The following is a 17454-nucleotide window of genomic DNA, read 5'->3' as shown; positions in this document are numbered from 1 at the left end:
GTCCCCACTCAGTATTAGAGAACACCACTTTTGAAGAAGTATTTACAGGTATTAAACCAAATCTAAGTCATCTAAGAATATTTGGATGTTCTATTTATATCCACATTCCTAAAGAGAAAAGAACAAAACTAGAACCATCCGAAAAGAAGGGGATACTCATTGGATGCAATGAAACAACCAAAGGCTATAGAGTCTTTATTCCAGGTCAAAGAACAATTGAGATTAGTAGAGATGTGAAATTTGAAGAAGATATTGCCTTTAATATTTCTAGAAACAGTAATGAATCTAATACTGAATCTATTCCTAAAGTAGATGAAAATCACCAAACAAAAATTGAGAGGGAGAATGATATTGAACCATCTTCTACCACATCTAATCATGAAGATTCTGAAAATATCAACAATAAAAAGAGGCCACTTTGGGCTAGGAAAATGATAGTAGAAAATTAGGTTGAACTTAATGAAGTTATTCGAAAAAGTAAAAGAACAAGAAATCACTCATGTTATGTTGCATTAGTAACTGAACTTATAAAAACAGAACCTTCAAATGTTAAAGCACTATCAAGTCAATCTTGGAAAGAAGCAATGATTGAAGAATATAATTCCATACTAAAAAATGATGTATGAGATGTTGTACCGAGGCCTAAAAACAAATCAGTTGTTTCTTCTAAATTGTTGTTTAAAATTAAACATGTATCTGATGGCAACATTGAAAAGTACAAAGCCGGATTTGTAGCACAGGGTTTCTCACAGAAAGAAGACATCAATTATGAAGAATCATTTGCACCAATTGCTAGATACACTTCAGTTAGAACCATCTTTACTATCGCTGCATCCAATGGATGGAAAGTTCATCAAATGGATGTCAAAACAGCATTCCTAAATGGCAAAATTGAAGAAGCTTATATCGAGCAACCAAAAGGATTCTGCACTCATGACAGCAAAACTCACGTTTGTAAATTAAAGAAAGCTCTATATGGTCTCAAATAGGCTCCCAGAGCATGGTACGAAAGGATAGACAACTATCTAATGAAGTTATGATATTCTAAAAATAAAGCTGACCTTAACGTATACTTCAAAATAAATGGTGATCATATGATTATTCTTGTGTTATATGTTGATGACTTATTGATAACAGGTGAAGACATCTCATAAAGAAATGCAAACAAGAACTCACATCAGAGTTTGATATGAAGGATTTAGGTCTTCTACACTACTTGCTTAGATTAGAAGTCTAGCAAAAGGGTAACTACATTATTTTGAATCAAGGAAAATATAGAGTTGATATTCTAACAAAATTTGGAATAATGGAATGTAAACCAACTTCTACTCCTATGGAAGTCAATCTACACAAGTTGAAGGATGATATGATCAAATCAAAACCTATAAATTCTACTTACTACAGGTAGATCATTGGATCTTTAATGTATCTAGTGAATACTCGTCCTAACATATGTTATGCAACTAACACACTGAGTCAGTTTATGTGTGCACCAAAGAAGATACATCTACATGCAGCTAAATGCATTTTGAGATATCTAAAAGGTACTATCGGCATGGGAATCAAATATGATCAAGACAACATCAACCTTGATGGATATTCAGATTCTGATTAGGCGGGAGTCCTATTGAACGTAAGAGTACTTATGGATGTTGTTTCAGTCTAGGATTTGCAATGGTTTCCTTGTTTAGCAGAAAACAGTCTTCAATTGCATTAAGTTCTACCGAAGCTAAATACATTGCCTCTTCCTTGGGTGCTAGAGAAGTGGTATGGCTACAGAAGTTGTTAGTAGATTTGTTCAAAAGACCTTTGAAGCCGACTGTGATTCATTGTGATAGTCAAAGTTGCATCAAGTTTTCAGCTAACCTATTTTTCCACAATTGTTCCTAACATATTGAAATTTCTTAACACTACATTAGAGATATGGTGGATCAAGGAGTCATTCAATTGGAGTACATCAGTACTAATGAGAAAACAAAAGATATCTTTACTAAGCCTCTTGCTAAAGTAAAGTTGGATTACTTTAGAGGAAAACTTGGTATAATTAAATTGTAATATTGAATATTGAATTTAAGTTTTCAATTTATGAGTTTATGCTTCTATTGTTGTTTAGTTGTATCAAATATGTAATGAAAGGTGACGATCTTTTATGGACTTATATATATTCAGAAGGTAATCATTTGTAAGGTGATGATCTTGCAAATGATAGGCCTATTATCATGGACATCTCTAAATATTGTTTCGGACAATTAGAGATCATTGATAACAAATCCATTATGATTACTCTAGATATTGTTTCAGACAATTAGAGATCATAATATATGTTATGATAGTGTTCATAGCATGGTGATATTAATTATTTGACTAGTCATTGTTTTACAGTGTTAAGATCAGATAATGTATTCAAATATTCTATTCTAAAGGTTTATTACTTCTCCCTTGCTAAGAGGGAGTGTTGATGTATAGCATCAGTAGAAGTAATGATAAAACTATCGTATGTGAATGTTGTTCATCAGATGTATGCTTATATATATGTATATATATATACATACATAGATACATATATATATATATATATATATATATATATGTGTGTGTGTGTGTGTTTATATGTTTGGATAATTGTCATAACATATGTTTGAATGATTATCATAATATTATCGGCAAACATTGTAATGTGAATATCATCAACAGACATTGAAATGTGTATGTTATCAACAGACATTATAATGTGTATTATCGGGGGTCTTGTGTTTACTACCAATCACATAATCCATTGTATTGTTGTGTTTGTCATAACTAAACTGTTGGTTAGTTATCCCTCTGGAGAGGCATGATCCTATGTGCCCTTTGGCCACGTAGAGTCATGACTCTATGGGGGCATGACCTTTCACACTTATAAATATAAGTGCAGATCAATGGGAAAGATAATCAAAGGCATTACAGTCCCAGTGATCTGCACATTCATTTTGCAGGACAACTCTTGACATTATTCATTGGAAGGCGGCTAATATGTTCTCACAACAATCTCCATTGTAAGACAGCATATCCTTAGCAATCCTCAACACTAAAATTAAAGACTCGGTGATCACTGGGGAAAACAAACTCTGCATCTCTAGTTCTACTATTATTCAAGTAAGGATATCAATTATAGTCTATATCTGCAGTAATAGTTTTATCTATCAAAGATCACTAAAACTAACACCTAGGACCTGCTCAAGACTAGGGTAGAGGTGATTGGTCTCTTTCACACACCAACTTCACCTTCTCAATCCTATCCCTATCTTCCAAGCAGCATAAAGCCTTCAACAAGGAAAACAAACTTCCACACATCTCACTCCCTTGCGCCCTCCAAGGTCTCAAGCTTCCACACACACCAATACATCCTTGTCCACCATTCCACCAAGTTTCATGACCCTTTGATAGGTTTTGGGCTTCTTCCTAGACCAAATCTACAAGTTACACTAGGAGGCCTAATAGGGGCTCTTTCCTAGTAGCCATGTTTCATCAAAATAACACCAAACTCAAATAACTTCCAAACAACTTCCAAAACAAATTATAGAATCCTTCATAACATCAAATGACCTACCTAATTCCAAAAGATGAGCTTTTGATCACCTGTTTTGACCCCTTAACTGTCAAGCCCTAGTTTTTAGGCTTTTAGGCTTAAACACACTGTTTGGTCTTCTAGGCTCCCAATCTCGAAACCCACAATGGATTTTCATCTCCCATCACTATTATCATCCTTCTACTTTATTACCTACCAAAAATCAAACCTCCTTGACCCATTTCTGGACCTCTGTAATGTGATTTCAAACTGTCAACACGTTGAGCAGACTAATTGTAGAGACTCAAAAGTAGTTGTAATACCACAGTCAAGTGAAGATTGAAGAGATATAAGCCGTGAATGTCTTCCACATCATAATACCCTTCTTCACAACCATCATCAAGTATTGTCACTGAGGGAATTGAAAGAGATTGATTATTTTCGTTCAAACCCTAACTGCAGGGTAGGGTAACCAGCAAACCAAATGAAATCCAAATCCATAACAGCTTTCTCCTATTTGACCAAAACTAATTATTACATTCACCAATAAGCAAAAAATCAACTTTCTAAAAAACATAACCAACTTACTGTTACCCTGCAAAAGATTTTAGAAAGATACACTCTGACTGTACACAGTTTTCCCTCCAAAAAGATGTGATATTTCATTCCAAATCCATACCATGCCATTCCAACCCAAACTAGGTGGAAGATAATTAATTTATAGGTCACAACTCTTGACCTTACAACTTCATTCTTCCATGCTCAATCCAAACAATGATTTGACTGTTAGACTTCCAATTTGCAAGAAAATTTGCAAAACAATTGCATGACAACTTTTATTGCAATTTTTGCAATTTTACAACTTTTTACACAAACTTTACACAATTGACTTCAAATGCCTACAAAACTATATCAAAACATGTAAAAAGATTATGAAACATGAAAATGAAGATTCTTGGTCAACTCACAATGTTTGACCAATTGTTGACCACCCTTTGACTTGCCTATAACCTTATTACAACATGTAAACAACTTGCCTAAATGCATGTTTGAGATTGCCTAAACTATCGTGTGTCATCTTGGACACTTATTGACCTCCTATACTAGCCTCCTTGATGTTTGACCACCTTATTTAGGACCTAGGGCCGTTGCGCCAATCTACCTATTGACCAAAGTTACCACTCTCATCTATCGGTAATCCACATCTACCACTCATATCTACCATTAAATCATCTACCCCTTGGCCTCCACATGCTATAAATAAGACCTTGTGACCTCATTTCAAGCATCAAGTGTTAGCAATAGATTGAGTCTTGAGCAGAGTCTTTAATCACGTCTTGTATTGAGTCTTGTGTATCAAGTGTGTAGTGTAAAATCGAGTGGGTAGTCAAGAAAGAAGTGTTGTATATAGTATCTAGTGTGTAATGGGTGATCTCTTCTAGTCCTAGTAGATCAAGTATGGAAGTTTTGTATATAGTATCCAATGTTTTTTTCCAACATGGAGTAAATCAAATCTAAACTATCTGCCTGAGTCATAGCCAAGCTTTGTTAATATTATGGAAATAGTTAGTTCCTTCTATAGAAAGGAGTTGAGGGGATTCTATGTCTTTTGTGCCTTTTGGTTGAGGAAAAAGGAAAATTTATGTCCACCAAAGTTGAGGGAAGTCTATGTACTTTGCGTCTGCTTGCACGTTAATTTGATGGAAAATGTTCATGTAATCATCCATGTTCATCATTAAAAATATGACTCTTTTGTTTTCTTATGTTGTGTTTTTATTGTGAATTGAGGAAAGCCTTGTCTTATGTGCTTTATTATAAATGGTATCAGTAAGTACGCTAACTGACTTATTAAGAATAGTGTCACAAATGCTACAGAAAAGAGCCTTACACCCATCATAACTATCTAAACACGAAACTTCTCTTATTATTGCCCCAAGATTCCCTTATCCACCCATTAGCTTACAGAAACCAAATGAATAGGTCAACGGTCCCATCATGTTGAACTAGCTTAAAAGGGTGAAATTGGTTAATGGTCATTTTTGGTGTGTTGGTGGAGAGTTTAGCTGACTTCCTTGCAGTCCAGATTTGTTTTCAGTGTGTTATAGCTGATATCAGACCTCCAAAAACCTTATTGTCATCAGTTCAAGGTATTCTACTTGTTGGGTTGTTGATTACATTGATTATCTGTATTATTCAGCTTATTATGGAATGCTGCAGTAGTTTATTTGAGCTGTGTGGCATTTGAAATGCCATCGCCATACATTGAGTGTAGTACTGCCAATGGGCTTGACCACTGCTCATTATGTAGGTACTTATTCTATTCAGCAACAAAATAGGGATATATATTACACACAGCATGGGATGCTTGCTGTCATCAAAATTGGTGCAAAATACCAAGGAAGATGATGCCGTCCACAGTGTACTATGTAATGCGCCAACATTACTTGTTTATCAATAACACACTAAAAAGGCTAGGTGTTTGTCACTCACTGTGGATGTGTTTGTCAGTCACTATTTATATGTTTGTCATTGATTGTGCAGTTGTGTAAATGGCCTTGGGTTTTTACAAACATTGTTATTAATGTCTTTGCCAGTGATGACATCAAATAGTATTGGTAGTTTGTTTGTCATCATTGATAGTGATGAATCAAGAAAAAGATTGACCCATGGTGTTGCATGGGATGCAACGGTGTTCCTTTCTTAGATGAGATCTGTTTATGGGCTTATGTGTGAATAGAGAAATTTGGATTTAAAGTTGGTTGTATCCACTTCCATAGTATCGATTGCATTTTATGTAAACAAGTGATGTATGCTTTGGCTAGTCATTGTTGTACTTGTGATGTGTGTATAAGCTAGTCATTGTTGTACTTATGTGCATAGAAGCTAATCAGCATTGTACTTGTGATGTGAACATGAGCTAGTGCCAATTGTTTGTTTGATGTGTGTATGAATTAGTCAATTTTGTATCTGTCGTGTGTATGAGCTAGTAACTATTGTACTTGTAATGTATTCTTGAGCCAATCATTGTGTGATCTTGTGATTATGACATGATATGATCCACTGTAAGCACCCTGTTAGTTCTAACTGCTGGCTCTGAACTGATTGTTTTGATACTTTTTGTGTTTTTTGCAATTATGTTTTGTGTTTTGGGGATATATTCTGTTTTTTGTTTTTTCAGCATAAACAACTGCAAACATGAAAATTACGGAATTAGCTCACACAATCCTTATTTACTGATTTATCTTTATTCCAGTATTTACAAAACTAAATATGTATGCAATAGATTTATCTCAAACAATTAAACAACCTGGAACCGATTGTGGATGTCACTGAATAAGTCTGGAAAGATCGCAGGAGACTGATAATGCCATTTCCTTTGATGTGGAGGCCAAAATGTGCAGCGTCTGCACTTGTTAAGTTTGAGCCGTGCCTTCACCTTGTAATTATAACTTCCCATTTTTAGAAAGCAATTTAATAGTTAAATAGTGAGAAAAAAATTATAATTAAATTACATTGATTAAATAAAATGAATAATAATACCTTATAAAATATAATAATTTGAATTAAATATGTTAATAAAATTATATAAAATTATTAATAAATAAGTGTAAGAATAAATAATAAATTGAAATATCTTACTAAATAAATGATAATAATTTTAAAAATATTGTTTAATTAATTAGTAATATAGAATATAGTATTATATGTTAATAAATAAATTTAGTACTATTATTACATCTATATTGTTAATATAATAAATATTATAATAATGATAAAGATATTTAAATATTTCTTAGAATGGAATTCAATGGGACAAATTTTTCATTTTTATTTGGTGGAAATATGTTTCATTTTGCCAATTTGTCATGTCATTACTCCACGATGGCTGCCTTTCTTTGCACTTATCCAGCCGTGCAAATATGTGCACCAATGGCTAAATCGATTTGTGGAGGCTTTTGTCTTATATTTTTTCCTTACAAGTACATAACTATTTTTTGGGACAATCCCGGACTGCTCCCATAAAGTCTGACATAGCCTCATTTAATAACATTAATTTACATCATCATCATCATTATTAATGATACTATTAAATGTGACAAGAGGCAAATTCCCTAATTTTTTTGAACAAAAATTATTTATTTCATTGCCTTTTTCTTAAAGACCAATAGGATTTTTTTAAAAAGGGAAATTTTAATTTTTAAAATACATTCATATCAATAGAAGACTTGAAAACATTAGGATATCTTCAAATTTTTGGAAAATATTATGCTCCCAACTAATACCATAGAATCTAATGATTCCTTCAATTACCTGCCAAAGGCAAGAACTGATAAATTAGCCTCCCACAATAAAGGAGCTATCGAACAAATGTTGATGGTGAAATCAAAGCTCCATATTTTATAAAACCCATACTTGATGTACATATATAAGCCACACCGTCAGCAAGCAAAGACAATAATAGGAGGTATATTAGCAAATATCTACATCAAGGTTGCAACGAGAGGAACCCATATCTATGATAATTACATTACACAAGCAGCTTTGCGGAAAGGATATGTATTTGCATTGGTGGAAACACTGAAATTATGAGAGGTATTACAAATATTTGATGGATTGAAAACAAGGTTTCAATGGAAAGTTAATCGCCAAAGTAAAATGTTGGTCCAAGAATATATCAAGAGCAATTTATACAGTTATATGGAAAAAAGAAATCATATTGAAGGCAATTGGGTTCTTAGGGTGCGGTCCCATGAGGGGGGCTATTGGATCTATTTTTATGGAGCGGGTGGTCCTATGAAACCAAAAAATGTTTTGCTACAGGATTAATTGGAACCTTCTCCTAAATAATAGCAGCCCCTACTTTTTAGAGTGTAAATTTGAGTAGGTGGAAAAGGTGGGGGGCTAGAAATTGCTCCACTAGCTTAGGCTTTTCTTCGGCCACTTGTCAATCATATACCAATTTCTATTTCTTTATCAATAATTTTTTAAAACATTTTTATTTATTTAGTAAGTGAATGAAATATGTTAAATAAAATAATTAATGAAACCACCTGCTTCCATAAATTATGGGGCTTAAGCTTTTCAAGAATAACTTCACTACAAAATTCATGGGACCTTCCGCTTTAAAATAATCCAAAAAAATCTCTAGAGCACCCGCTGAATTGTTTTAGGAAGACCCCCTCCATGGGACCGCACCCTTAACACTCATACTATTGGAAAGCACAACATCCAATCAAAGGCACAACATTTAAAACAACATCCCAACAGGAACAAGAACACGGGAAAGTAAAGCACCAACGTGGGCAAAGGAATGAACCCAAACCCAGGACGCGGAGATTCCAAGGTCAAACATTTTGGTGACCCGCCCTTGCCAGGTCACATACAGTGTAGATTGATCAGCGGTCAACTTTGCCATAAACCGTGAGTGTACTATGCTCATCCAATTATGATTAAGGGTATTGATTTCCATTGGAAGGTTTAAGTATATTATTGTTATTATTTCCTTTTCTTTGACACTCCATCTTAAAGAAGTAGATAAGAATGTAATTAAGAAAGGGATGTTTTATTGAATTAAGTGGATTAAGTAAATTAATTATTTAGGGAAGGCTACTAAGAAAATGATGTTAATTGGACTAAGAAAGATTAATAAATTTATTATAAAGGGAAGGCTACGACTTCTTGTATTAGTATGAGAGATAGGTGCACTCCTATTTAGCTAATGAAATGAAGAAAATCACAACTCTTAATGTCAATATTAGAGATGGGTGTAACTACCCATTTGGCTGACTTAATAAGGCAAGATATAGAAAAGTGTTTGTATTAGAGATGGGTATAATACCATCTGGCCAAACACAAACTAAGGATACAACCTTTATAATGTTGGTATGCGAGATCCTTCTCCATCTAACCAATATGCTTGAGTAAGTATAATGGTACAAATATTTTGATCGCATCAACATATGGATATGTGAGCCTTAAAGGGTGCACTCTAGAAAAGACAATTTAATAACTAAGGGTTAGGAAACCTGATCTAAAGACGTCTTTAAGGTTTGGGGTTAGGATAGAGGGTAGGAAAGTATAAAAAGGTTTGTTATTGTAAAAGGATTCTAACTATTATTTGTGCAGGTTTTGCTAACTCCAGTAGCTAACATGTATATTATGTGTCTACATCGTGGAGCTTCATGCCTTCATGCAATCATGTGTCTGCTTCGTGTATTTATGCATCAACATGTATACTATGAATATGATTATATTTTCTTGCATCATATTTTTATGGATATTAACATTACATGGAAATATTTTTATAAATTATCTTTGCTTGACGACAAGCAAAATTTGAGAGGGGAGACTCTGATGTCCCTATATTGAAATAAATAATAATAATAAATTAACAAGTAATTTATAATGTAATTTATTATTAAATTAATTATATTATTATTATAGCATATTAAAATGATATAATATTATATATCAATGAACTAGTATAATATAATATATAGTATTATATGAATATCTTAGTATATAAGATTATAATAATTTAATTTACAATTTCATAATGGTAATACCAATAGAGAAAGAATTCAAAATAATACTTAAATAAATAAATAATATAATATCAATAATTTGTATTTTATACAACAATATTAATATAATTAATGGATGATACATTATATCATTAACATAATAATAATGAATATGTTAGTTATACTTAATATAATTTTCGAGAGTCGTGTCTCTGCTTATTTTCTCACAAGGATATATATAAAGTGGAATTGTTGTCTCTTTCAAGGCATCCGATCAATGGTATTTAAAAAATCTATATTCTTCTTATCCAACATTTTAATAAAACAATGATATCCAATACAAAATAAACCCTAAGTCAAAGATTTAGGGAAAATTTGAGGAAATATCTAAATGAGGACATTACATGGGCACATAGTCATCAATTGTTTGAACTTCTCAAAACATTGTTGTGCCTGAGGAGTCCATGTAAAAGCCCCCTTTCGTATCAAGTTTGCAAGTGATACAGAATGTCATGAAAATTCATTGACAAACCGACGATAGAAAGCACAGAGCCCCACAAACCTTCTGAGTTGTGTCAAGTTCTCTAGAGCAGGCCACTCAACAATGTCACAAACCTTGTTAGGGTCCACATGTACATTCTCTACAATAATAATGTGACCCGATAAAGAAGTTGTGTCATGCCCAATGCACATTTGCCTATGGGACCACTATATTTGTCTATTTTTGCCTTTAGGCCTCAAAGGACATTCATCTTTCTCATTATATGGTGCAATAAAACATAACATTTTCCTTCAAAAATCAAGTGTTTTCATCTAAAGGGTCTGCAAATGGTTTCTTTTGTTCGGGTTTCTTACCCCTTTTAGGGGCTGATCCACTATCACATACTAAAGTGGACAGTTTGGTCGTGAATTTATTGCATGTAGTAGATGCCTCCATGTTATGTGCCTTGTTCATTGCTCCATGTAAAGTTTGTGGCTCAAAAGATTTGATCCAACCCTTAAGAGGCTCTAACAATCCCTCCATAAATAGGACAACCAACCTCCTGTCAAATTTTCCTATGACCATAATGGAGTTCTTCTGGAACTCACTAGTGTGAATCTCTAGGCTACCTATCTACTTGACTTGATTTAAGTCCTTGAAATACAACTCACTATTAACCTGTGCAACTAACCTATCCACAAGCTCCTAATAGGAAGTAATACAATCATGTTGTATTGTAATCAATGCATGATACTACTAATCATGAGCTAGCCCATCTAGATGTAAAATTGCAGACATGATGGCATCCTCCTCAGACATGGGACAAAGTGTGAGAAAAGTGTCCAACTTATGGACTCGTGCTCTCACTAAGATCTTACCATTGTCATCAAATCTAAAGAGAGTCAATTTATTGGTGGCATGCTTGAGATAACTACCCATGTTCTTGGGTCACCTATCCTGTCTACCCTTGTGATGCTCTCATTCATGTGACATGAATCTGTCAAAATTCAAGTGGTCTTTCAGTGGCTGAGGTAGTGCTTTCCGCTCTGCACACAAAGCTAAAACATTATAAGTAAATGCCAAATCCTTCTCATCAAAATTAATGAATCAGGTCTCAAGAAAGTAGGGTGTATGGGTCTATCATATGTACATGTACATACCCTATGTGGTCTAGGAGACTCAATAGAGCTACCATGCTCATCAAACTCACTTTTGTCCTCGAGGAAGTGACATGCACTCCGTGGCTGTAGTGAGTTGTTGTAAAACCTATGTAACCTGTTGTTGGCCTGTTGCCAACCCTCTGAACAATTCTCTCACTTCTCTCCCATTATCATTTCCTGTATTCCTAAGAGGGCTACCACCTGTCTCATCACTCATGGTATCATGTGCCTGATTACCCTGCAACTCTAATCCCCTATGAGTGTAAAACCTGTTAGGGTCAACTCTCTATGGCTGTATATGTTTGCCCAATTCCCTGCAAGATGGCAAGAAACCACTCTGATACCACTATACAAACCCTGCTAGTTCTAACTACATTGTTGGCTCTGGATTATGTATGTTTTGATAGTTTTGTGTTTTTTTCAAAACAAATTTGTGTTTTGGGTTAAATGCTTTTCTTTTGTATTTTCAGCGTAAACAACTACAAACATGAAATTTAATATGCAAATTGTTGAATAAGCACACAATCTTTATTTACTAATTTATCTATATGCCAGTATTTACAAAACTAAATGTGTATGCAATACATTTATTTCAAACTATTAAAGAACCTGGAACCAATTGTGAACATCATAATAAGTCTGGGAAGATCACAGCAGACTGATAATGCTATTTCCTTTGATATGGAGGTCAAAATGTGCACCCTTTGCACTTATAAGTCTGAGTCATGCCTTCGCCTTGTAACTTAGGCTCCCAAAACAAAGTCACTGCCTGTAAATTATGTCTGCCATCTCAGTAAGAAGCCATGGCAGCCAGAAATATGTATGCAGCATTAATGGAATGCTGCGATTTGTATACAACAACTATTCCCCCAGTCCTGCGATTGAACTCTGAGAACAAACGCTGAGAGCTACCCCCAAATCGATCATAGTTTGAGCCCAATGATGGCTCTTGGATGAACCACCTTCAAGCACAATTCCTTGGCATAACTCAACCAACTTAAAGTGTGATAAGGCTGAAGGATTGTCAATTCTTTCATCTCTTGAAATGCAGAAACCCTTGCAAACTGATCACAAATCACTACTAAAGTCACAAGGCGTGCAGGAGAGAAAGTGAAATTTCGTTGTCTTGCCTTAATAATCCCAACTTGCCTAAATCGACCAGCTTCAGCATTACTCATCACATGAGTTTGAATTTATGTATTTGTTTTTTTGTTGCTTACTTTTGAATTATAATAATTTAATAATGTTTCCCTCCCTTTACTTAGGCGTCCAAGTCAACTACATTAAATAAAAATAATAGATGCACTTTCAACACTTAATAAAAATCTTAACTTTAATCATTACCTAAGTAAATTAATGATTATGAATCAAATAAATAGCTTATAAATTGCATTAATGATCCATATGAAATCCAAGTGCTCTCTGTCAGAACCTGACACCTAGATGTTATGCCTAAATTAGCAACTGGATCACAAATGACTTGCTATAAATAGTAAGTCCATCAATCAAGCCAAATGAAGAGTACTGAAGTTAGAATCCCAAACACCACCATGCTGAAGGGGAGTAATGTCACCTCTGCCAAGGATAACAAAACAACAAGAACCCTCAAACCACCACATTAGCTCACAAGGGTCACTATGATAGGCTAAAAACACCAGCAACTGACACTGGCTAGAAAAGGGGCAGTACACCAACCATGCCCCCTAACGAAAGCAAGAAGCGAACTATGTTTATTGTGGCCATTGGTACCATAAATCTTTCCAATTGATGTCTTGAAGATTTAAAAAGAAAAGAAAAAAAAAATTGCAAAGAAAAATTGAATCCAAAAACATTTGGTTTTGTCCTATAGGTGTTCTTGTGGACAGAATTGAGGAATATAGTGTCCTCTCAATTCTAATTGCCATTTGGAGAAACAAAATTTAAATTAGTTTTTACAAGGTTAACGATGATTCCTGAATTTTACTTTCTGGACTCTTAAATCATGCAACATTTGTATATTTATTTGTCTAGTGTTTACAGCTTTAGATTCACTGTGCTCTCATTTGGTTTAAATACTTCCAACTTCAGATTTTATATCTTTTAAGTGACATTGATAGACTTTACCATTAGTGGACATTGATTATATTTCTTTTTTCTTTCATTCTAGTCCATGGAAATTAGTATTAATTTCCTGCTTCCTTGAGAAACTATTTGTGAAATGCATTTTGTAGTTCATTTTAGGATGAAAATCTAATTCTTCTGTGACTGATACTTTGCCAGGTGTAAACTTGTCTCTGCTATCGAAGGTTATGTCTTCAAGGCTAGCTCAAGGAACCTACAATGGAGGTTTATTGTCAACAGAAGCTGGAACATTGGCCAGAGTGTTGGCAGATCTGTCTATTACATTTGTAGGTTACTTGGGGACAAAACACCTACTTGACATAACTCTTCTCCCTGCACTTTTTCTCGGAATTATATCGATTGCTGCAACTTACTACACCTACAATTTACTCTACTAGATCCATGCCAATTCAAATTTGATTTTTCTGTGGTTCAATGTACAATTCAGCGAATGAAGAAAATTCAATCTCATATTTTAGAGGAGATGAATAGACCTTTGGTTTTAACGTTCCAGTCCATCCTTGAATTATCAAGTGCTTCTTCTGGTCTGCTAATAAATTTGGCTAGCAGTTGAGAGCACAAATCTTTAGATTATCATTAATTTTGTAAGCTCCCAGCCTGTCATTGGTTTTTCTGGTTTCCTCAATGGGCCTAAGTCCTTTCAGCACACTGTAAAAAAAGTTGATTTTTTTTAATTTTTTATGAAGAATAGATAAACACATTTTATGAAGAAACTGCGACAGAAAGAAGATCAAATTGTTTTACCCTGGATTGGGTATGATCCATAAACTAGGTTAGATACTCCACACATGGAGTTATCAGTAGATAGATTCTGATGCAAGAACTACAACAATTCCTCAGCAAACAATATTGTATGGTTGTCAAACTGCTATGATAAATGACATGGAAAATAGTGAGAACTTTTCATTGTGATTGCTGACACCAATAATGTCAACACACAAATTGTTTTGCAACAATATTTTCCTGGGAAAAAGCCAACTTGGGTGAAAAACACCAGCTTAGACAGCATTTCTCATATTTGAGAAATGAATTGGAAATGCATAGCAAGCCGTCAAGGCTATGAGAAGCTCTAAAGCAGGTTATAAGAGCTTGACTACACCTACATAATGCATGCACACACTCATACACAAATAAATAAATATTTCACACACACACACACAGGGAATTTTAATCAAATAATGACATTTTTGTCATAATGAAGCTCTCTATGTTTTGGTGGTTGGTGGCATGTGTGCTGTTTAATTTTTGCCACGTAATTGATTTATTGATTCTAGAAATTGGAAAAAACAATATCATCATCATCTGCAAGCTCACAGCATCGCTAGAGGTTTGATATTATCCCAAGAGAAGCAATTCCTCCAATACTAAAGTGTTCAAAGACTTGAAAAGGAACATAGAAGGTGCTCTGAAAAGCCATGTGATGCTAGGAGCACAGACTAGGAAACTTGCAGCAGTATTGCAACTGAATTTTTTTACCTATCTCTAGAATCAACTGGATCTGTATATCAAAACTAATGTTTGGATCATGCTTCCACAACCAAAAGCCTTTTAATCCTCAATATCTTGGGGAATTAATGGTGAAGGTTTGAAAATTGCTTTCACCCACTAAGGTGCCTTTTTTTCCTAGCCTCTAAGACTTACATATTTTAGCCCCCAAAAACAACTATACTTGTTGGCGCACATGAAACATTATTTCAAACCCTTCGACTACACTCCCAGACCTTGAGACTACAAATCTATAATTTGTATTGATTCAACATTCTTTCGCTTAGTGAGCATTCAAGAGATACACTTTTAACATCAACCTATATTGTTTCCTTTTTCTCAAATAAATTGCATCTCTTTTATACAAAAACAAACCTCCAGATATCACTCTACAAATGCCAATAGGATACATATCAAAGACAACTTCATCAACAAAATCTAACCTGAATCGAAACCGTCCAATTTCAAATTATTCTTAGGCCTGCCCAAGGAGTAAGGATGGGGATGCTTTATCACTTTTAGACATAATTTTTGTAGTATTTTCAAGAAATCAAATTTGATTGAGAGTGCGAAGCATCAAACCGTTTTGCCTTAGCTTAAAACATGATGCGGAATAACTTGGTAAGCTCATCCTCTCTCGGATTTCCTTCACTTGCCAAAACAGCTCTGTTGTTTAAAATTATACAAGAAACCACTCATTAACATTTGAACCACATTCTCTCTCTTTGCCTTTTATCCACTTCAACAGTGTTCTTATCTTTCCCTTTATTCAAGGGGAATGTGCTAACTTGGAAGCAAATCCAACATCTAATATTTCCGTGCTCATCTTTATCACAGTGAGAGCAATGAAACTTGCTCTTACATTTGATCTTTTTTTTCCTTCCCTGGAAGTGGCATTCTTATTACCTCATCTTCGTTTTGCCATTTTTCCTTGAGTGCGTCCTTTTGCAGGTGATCAAACAAACCCCTTAGATATTTTATCATCACCTCATTTTTTTTCAAACTTGAATGTGCTTGTACACTTTGTTCTTGTTCTTGCTTCAAATGATGTTATTACAACACACTTTATCCTACATGGCAAATGGGAAAAAAATGTTCTCAATTGCAACTTAAAATTCTTCCCACTTACATTGTTTCTATTTTCTAAATCTCTAAAGGATGTGCATAGCTTTCATACCACGTAAGAGAATGCCCGACAGTTTTAGCATTGCAAAATAAATTTATTGCTGTGGAGCTACCCAATCAAAATAATTTAATCCTCCGTTTGGGACTCCCATTGATTTAACCTTTCTACACAGAAATTTTCAGTATATGGTCATAGGGTGGGTACCAATATTGGCCTGGCCATGAATACATTATCAAGCTTCGAGTTTTCTCCTTGCTCTATACTCATCTTTTGGGTATTAATTTTTTTATTGGTATTGCTCAGCAAAGGCTACCTTGGCCATAAAGTCAACCGTCGTGCATTCATCTTACCAACGTTTCCCTCATCCAAAGATATTCTAGCATGTCTTAACCTCCATATACTTTCCATTATTTCTTCCGGATCTTGCTGTTTTCACTTGACTAGTCTCTTGACTGTATTTCAGGCTCAAAAGTTACTAATATCCCTTTTCAGGTTGCCCTGCAAATGCTAGTCTTGCATCCCTTACAATATTTAATAGTAAGAGGACACATGGAAAAAAGTATAAAAATAAATTAAATATATTTACTTGGTTATATAGGCTGTTTAATCTTATGGTGGACCATTCTCATTCATTCGAACACATTTGGTGGATATTACATATAGTGCTAGAAATATTTTTTTGCCTGCAGTTGAAAAAATAAAATAATAATAATAAAATCGAGCATAGATCTTTATGTTAATGGCTCAAGGCGGGTAACTCTACTATTCTACAAATTGATGATTAAAAAATAATTGAACTTCAAATGTTTATATATCTTTTCTTATTTTTTATGATTTTATAAATCACATTCTTCAATTCTATAAACTATACTAGTTTCATTCAATTTTAATGTTACAAACAATTATAAATTATGTTTCATTAGAATGTTATATAAAAAATACAAATTAAATTAAATTAAAATATGAATTGAATTATTTAGAGCTTTTTGATTAGGCCCCATCTGGTAGTT

General features: G+C 34.1%; 1 protein-coding gene across 4 annotated transcripts in view; it reads left to right on the top strand.

The window, feature by feature from the left end:
* The window catches only part of LOC149542436 (SPX domain-containing membrane protein OsI_17046-like), a 288998-nt gene extending 274253 nt beyond the window's left edge, over positions 1 to 14745 (top strand). For all 4 annotated transcript variants that reach the window (XM_089797382.1, XM_089797379.1, XM_089797380.1 and 1 more), the window contains one exon: positions 13972 to 14745. In XM_089797382.1, coding sequence (XP_089653508.1) covers positions 13972 to 14210 — 239 coding nt within the window. In that variant the 3' untranslated portion in view covers positions 14211 to 14745. The remainder of the gene's footprint in view (positions 1 to 13971) is intronic.
* The last annotated feature ends 2709 nt before the right edge of the window (positions 14746 to 17454 follow it).

This window comes from Cupressus sempervirens, chromosome 8 (assembly GCF_028749045.1).
Source record: "Cupressus sempervirens isolate cs-2001-9-10 chromosome 8, ASM2874904v1, whole genome shotgun sequence".
NCBI classification, from domain to species: domain Eukaryota; kingdom Viridiplantae; phylum Streptophyta; class Pinopsida; order Cupressales; family Cupressaceae; genus Cupressus; species Cupressus sempervirens.
The sequence above is the reverse complement of the archived record's forward strand: the minus strand, read 5'-3'. Positions and strand labels throughout refer to the sequence as shown.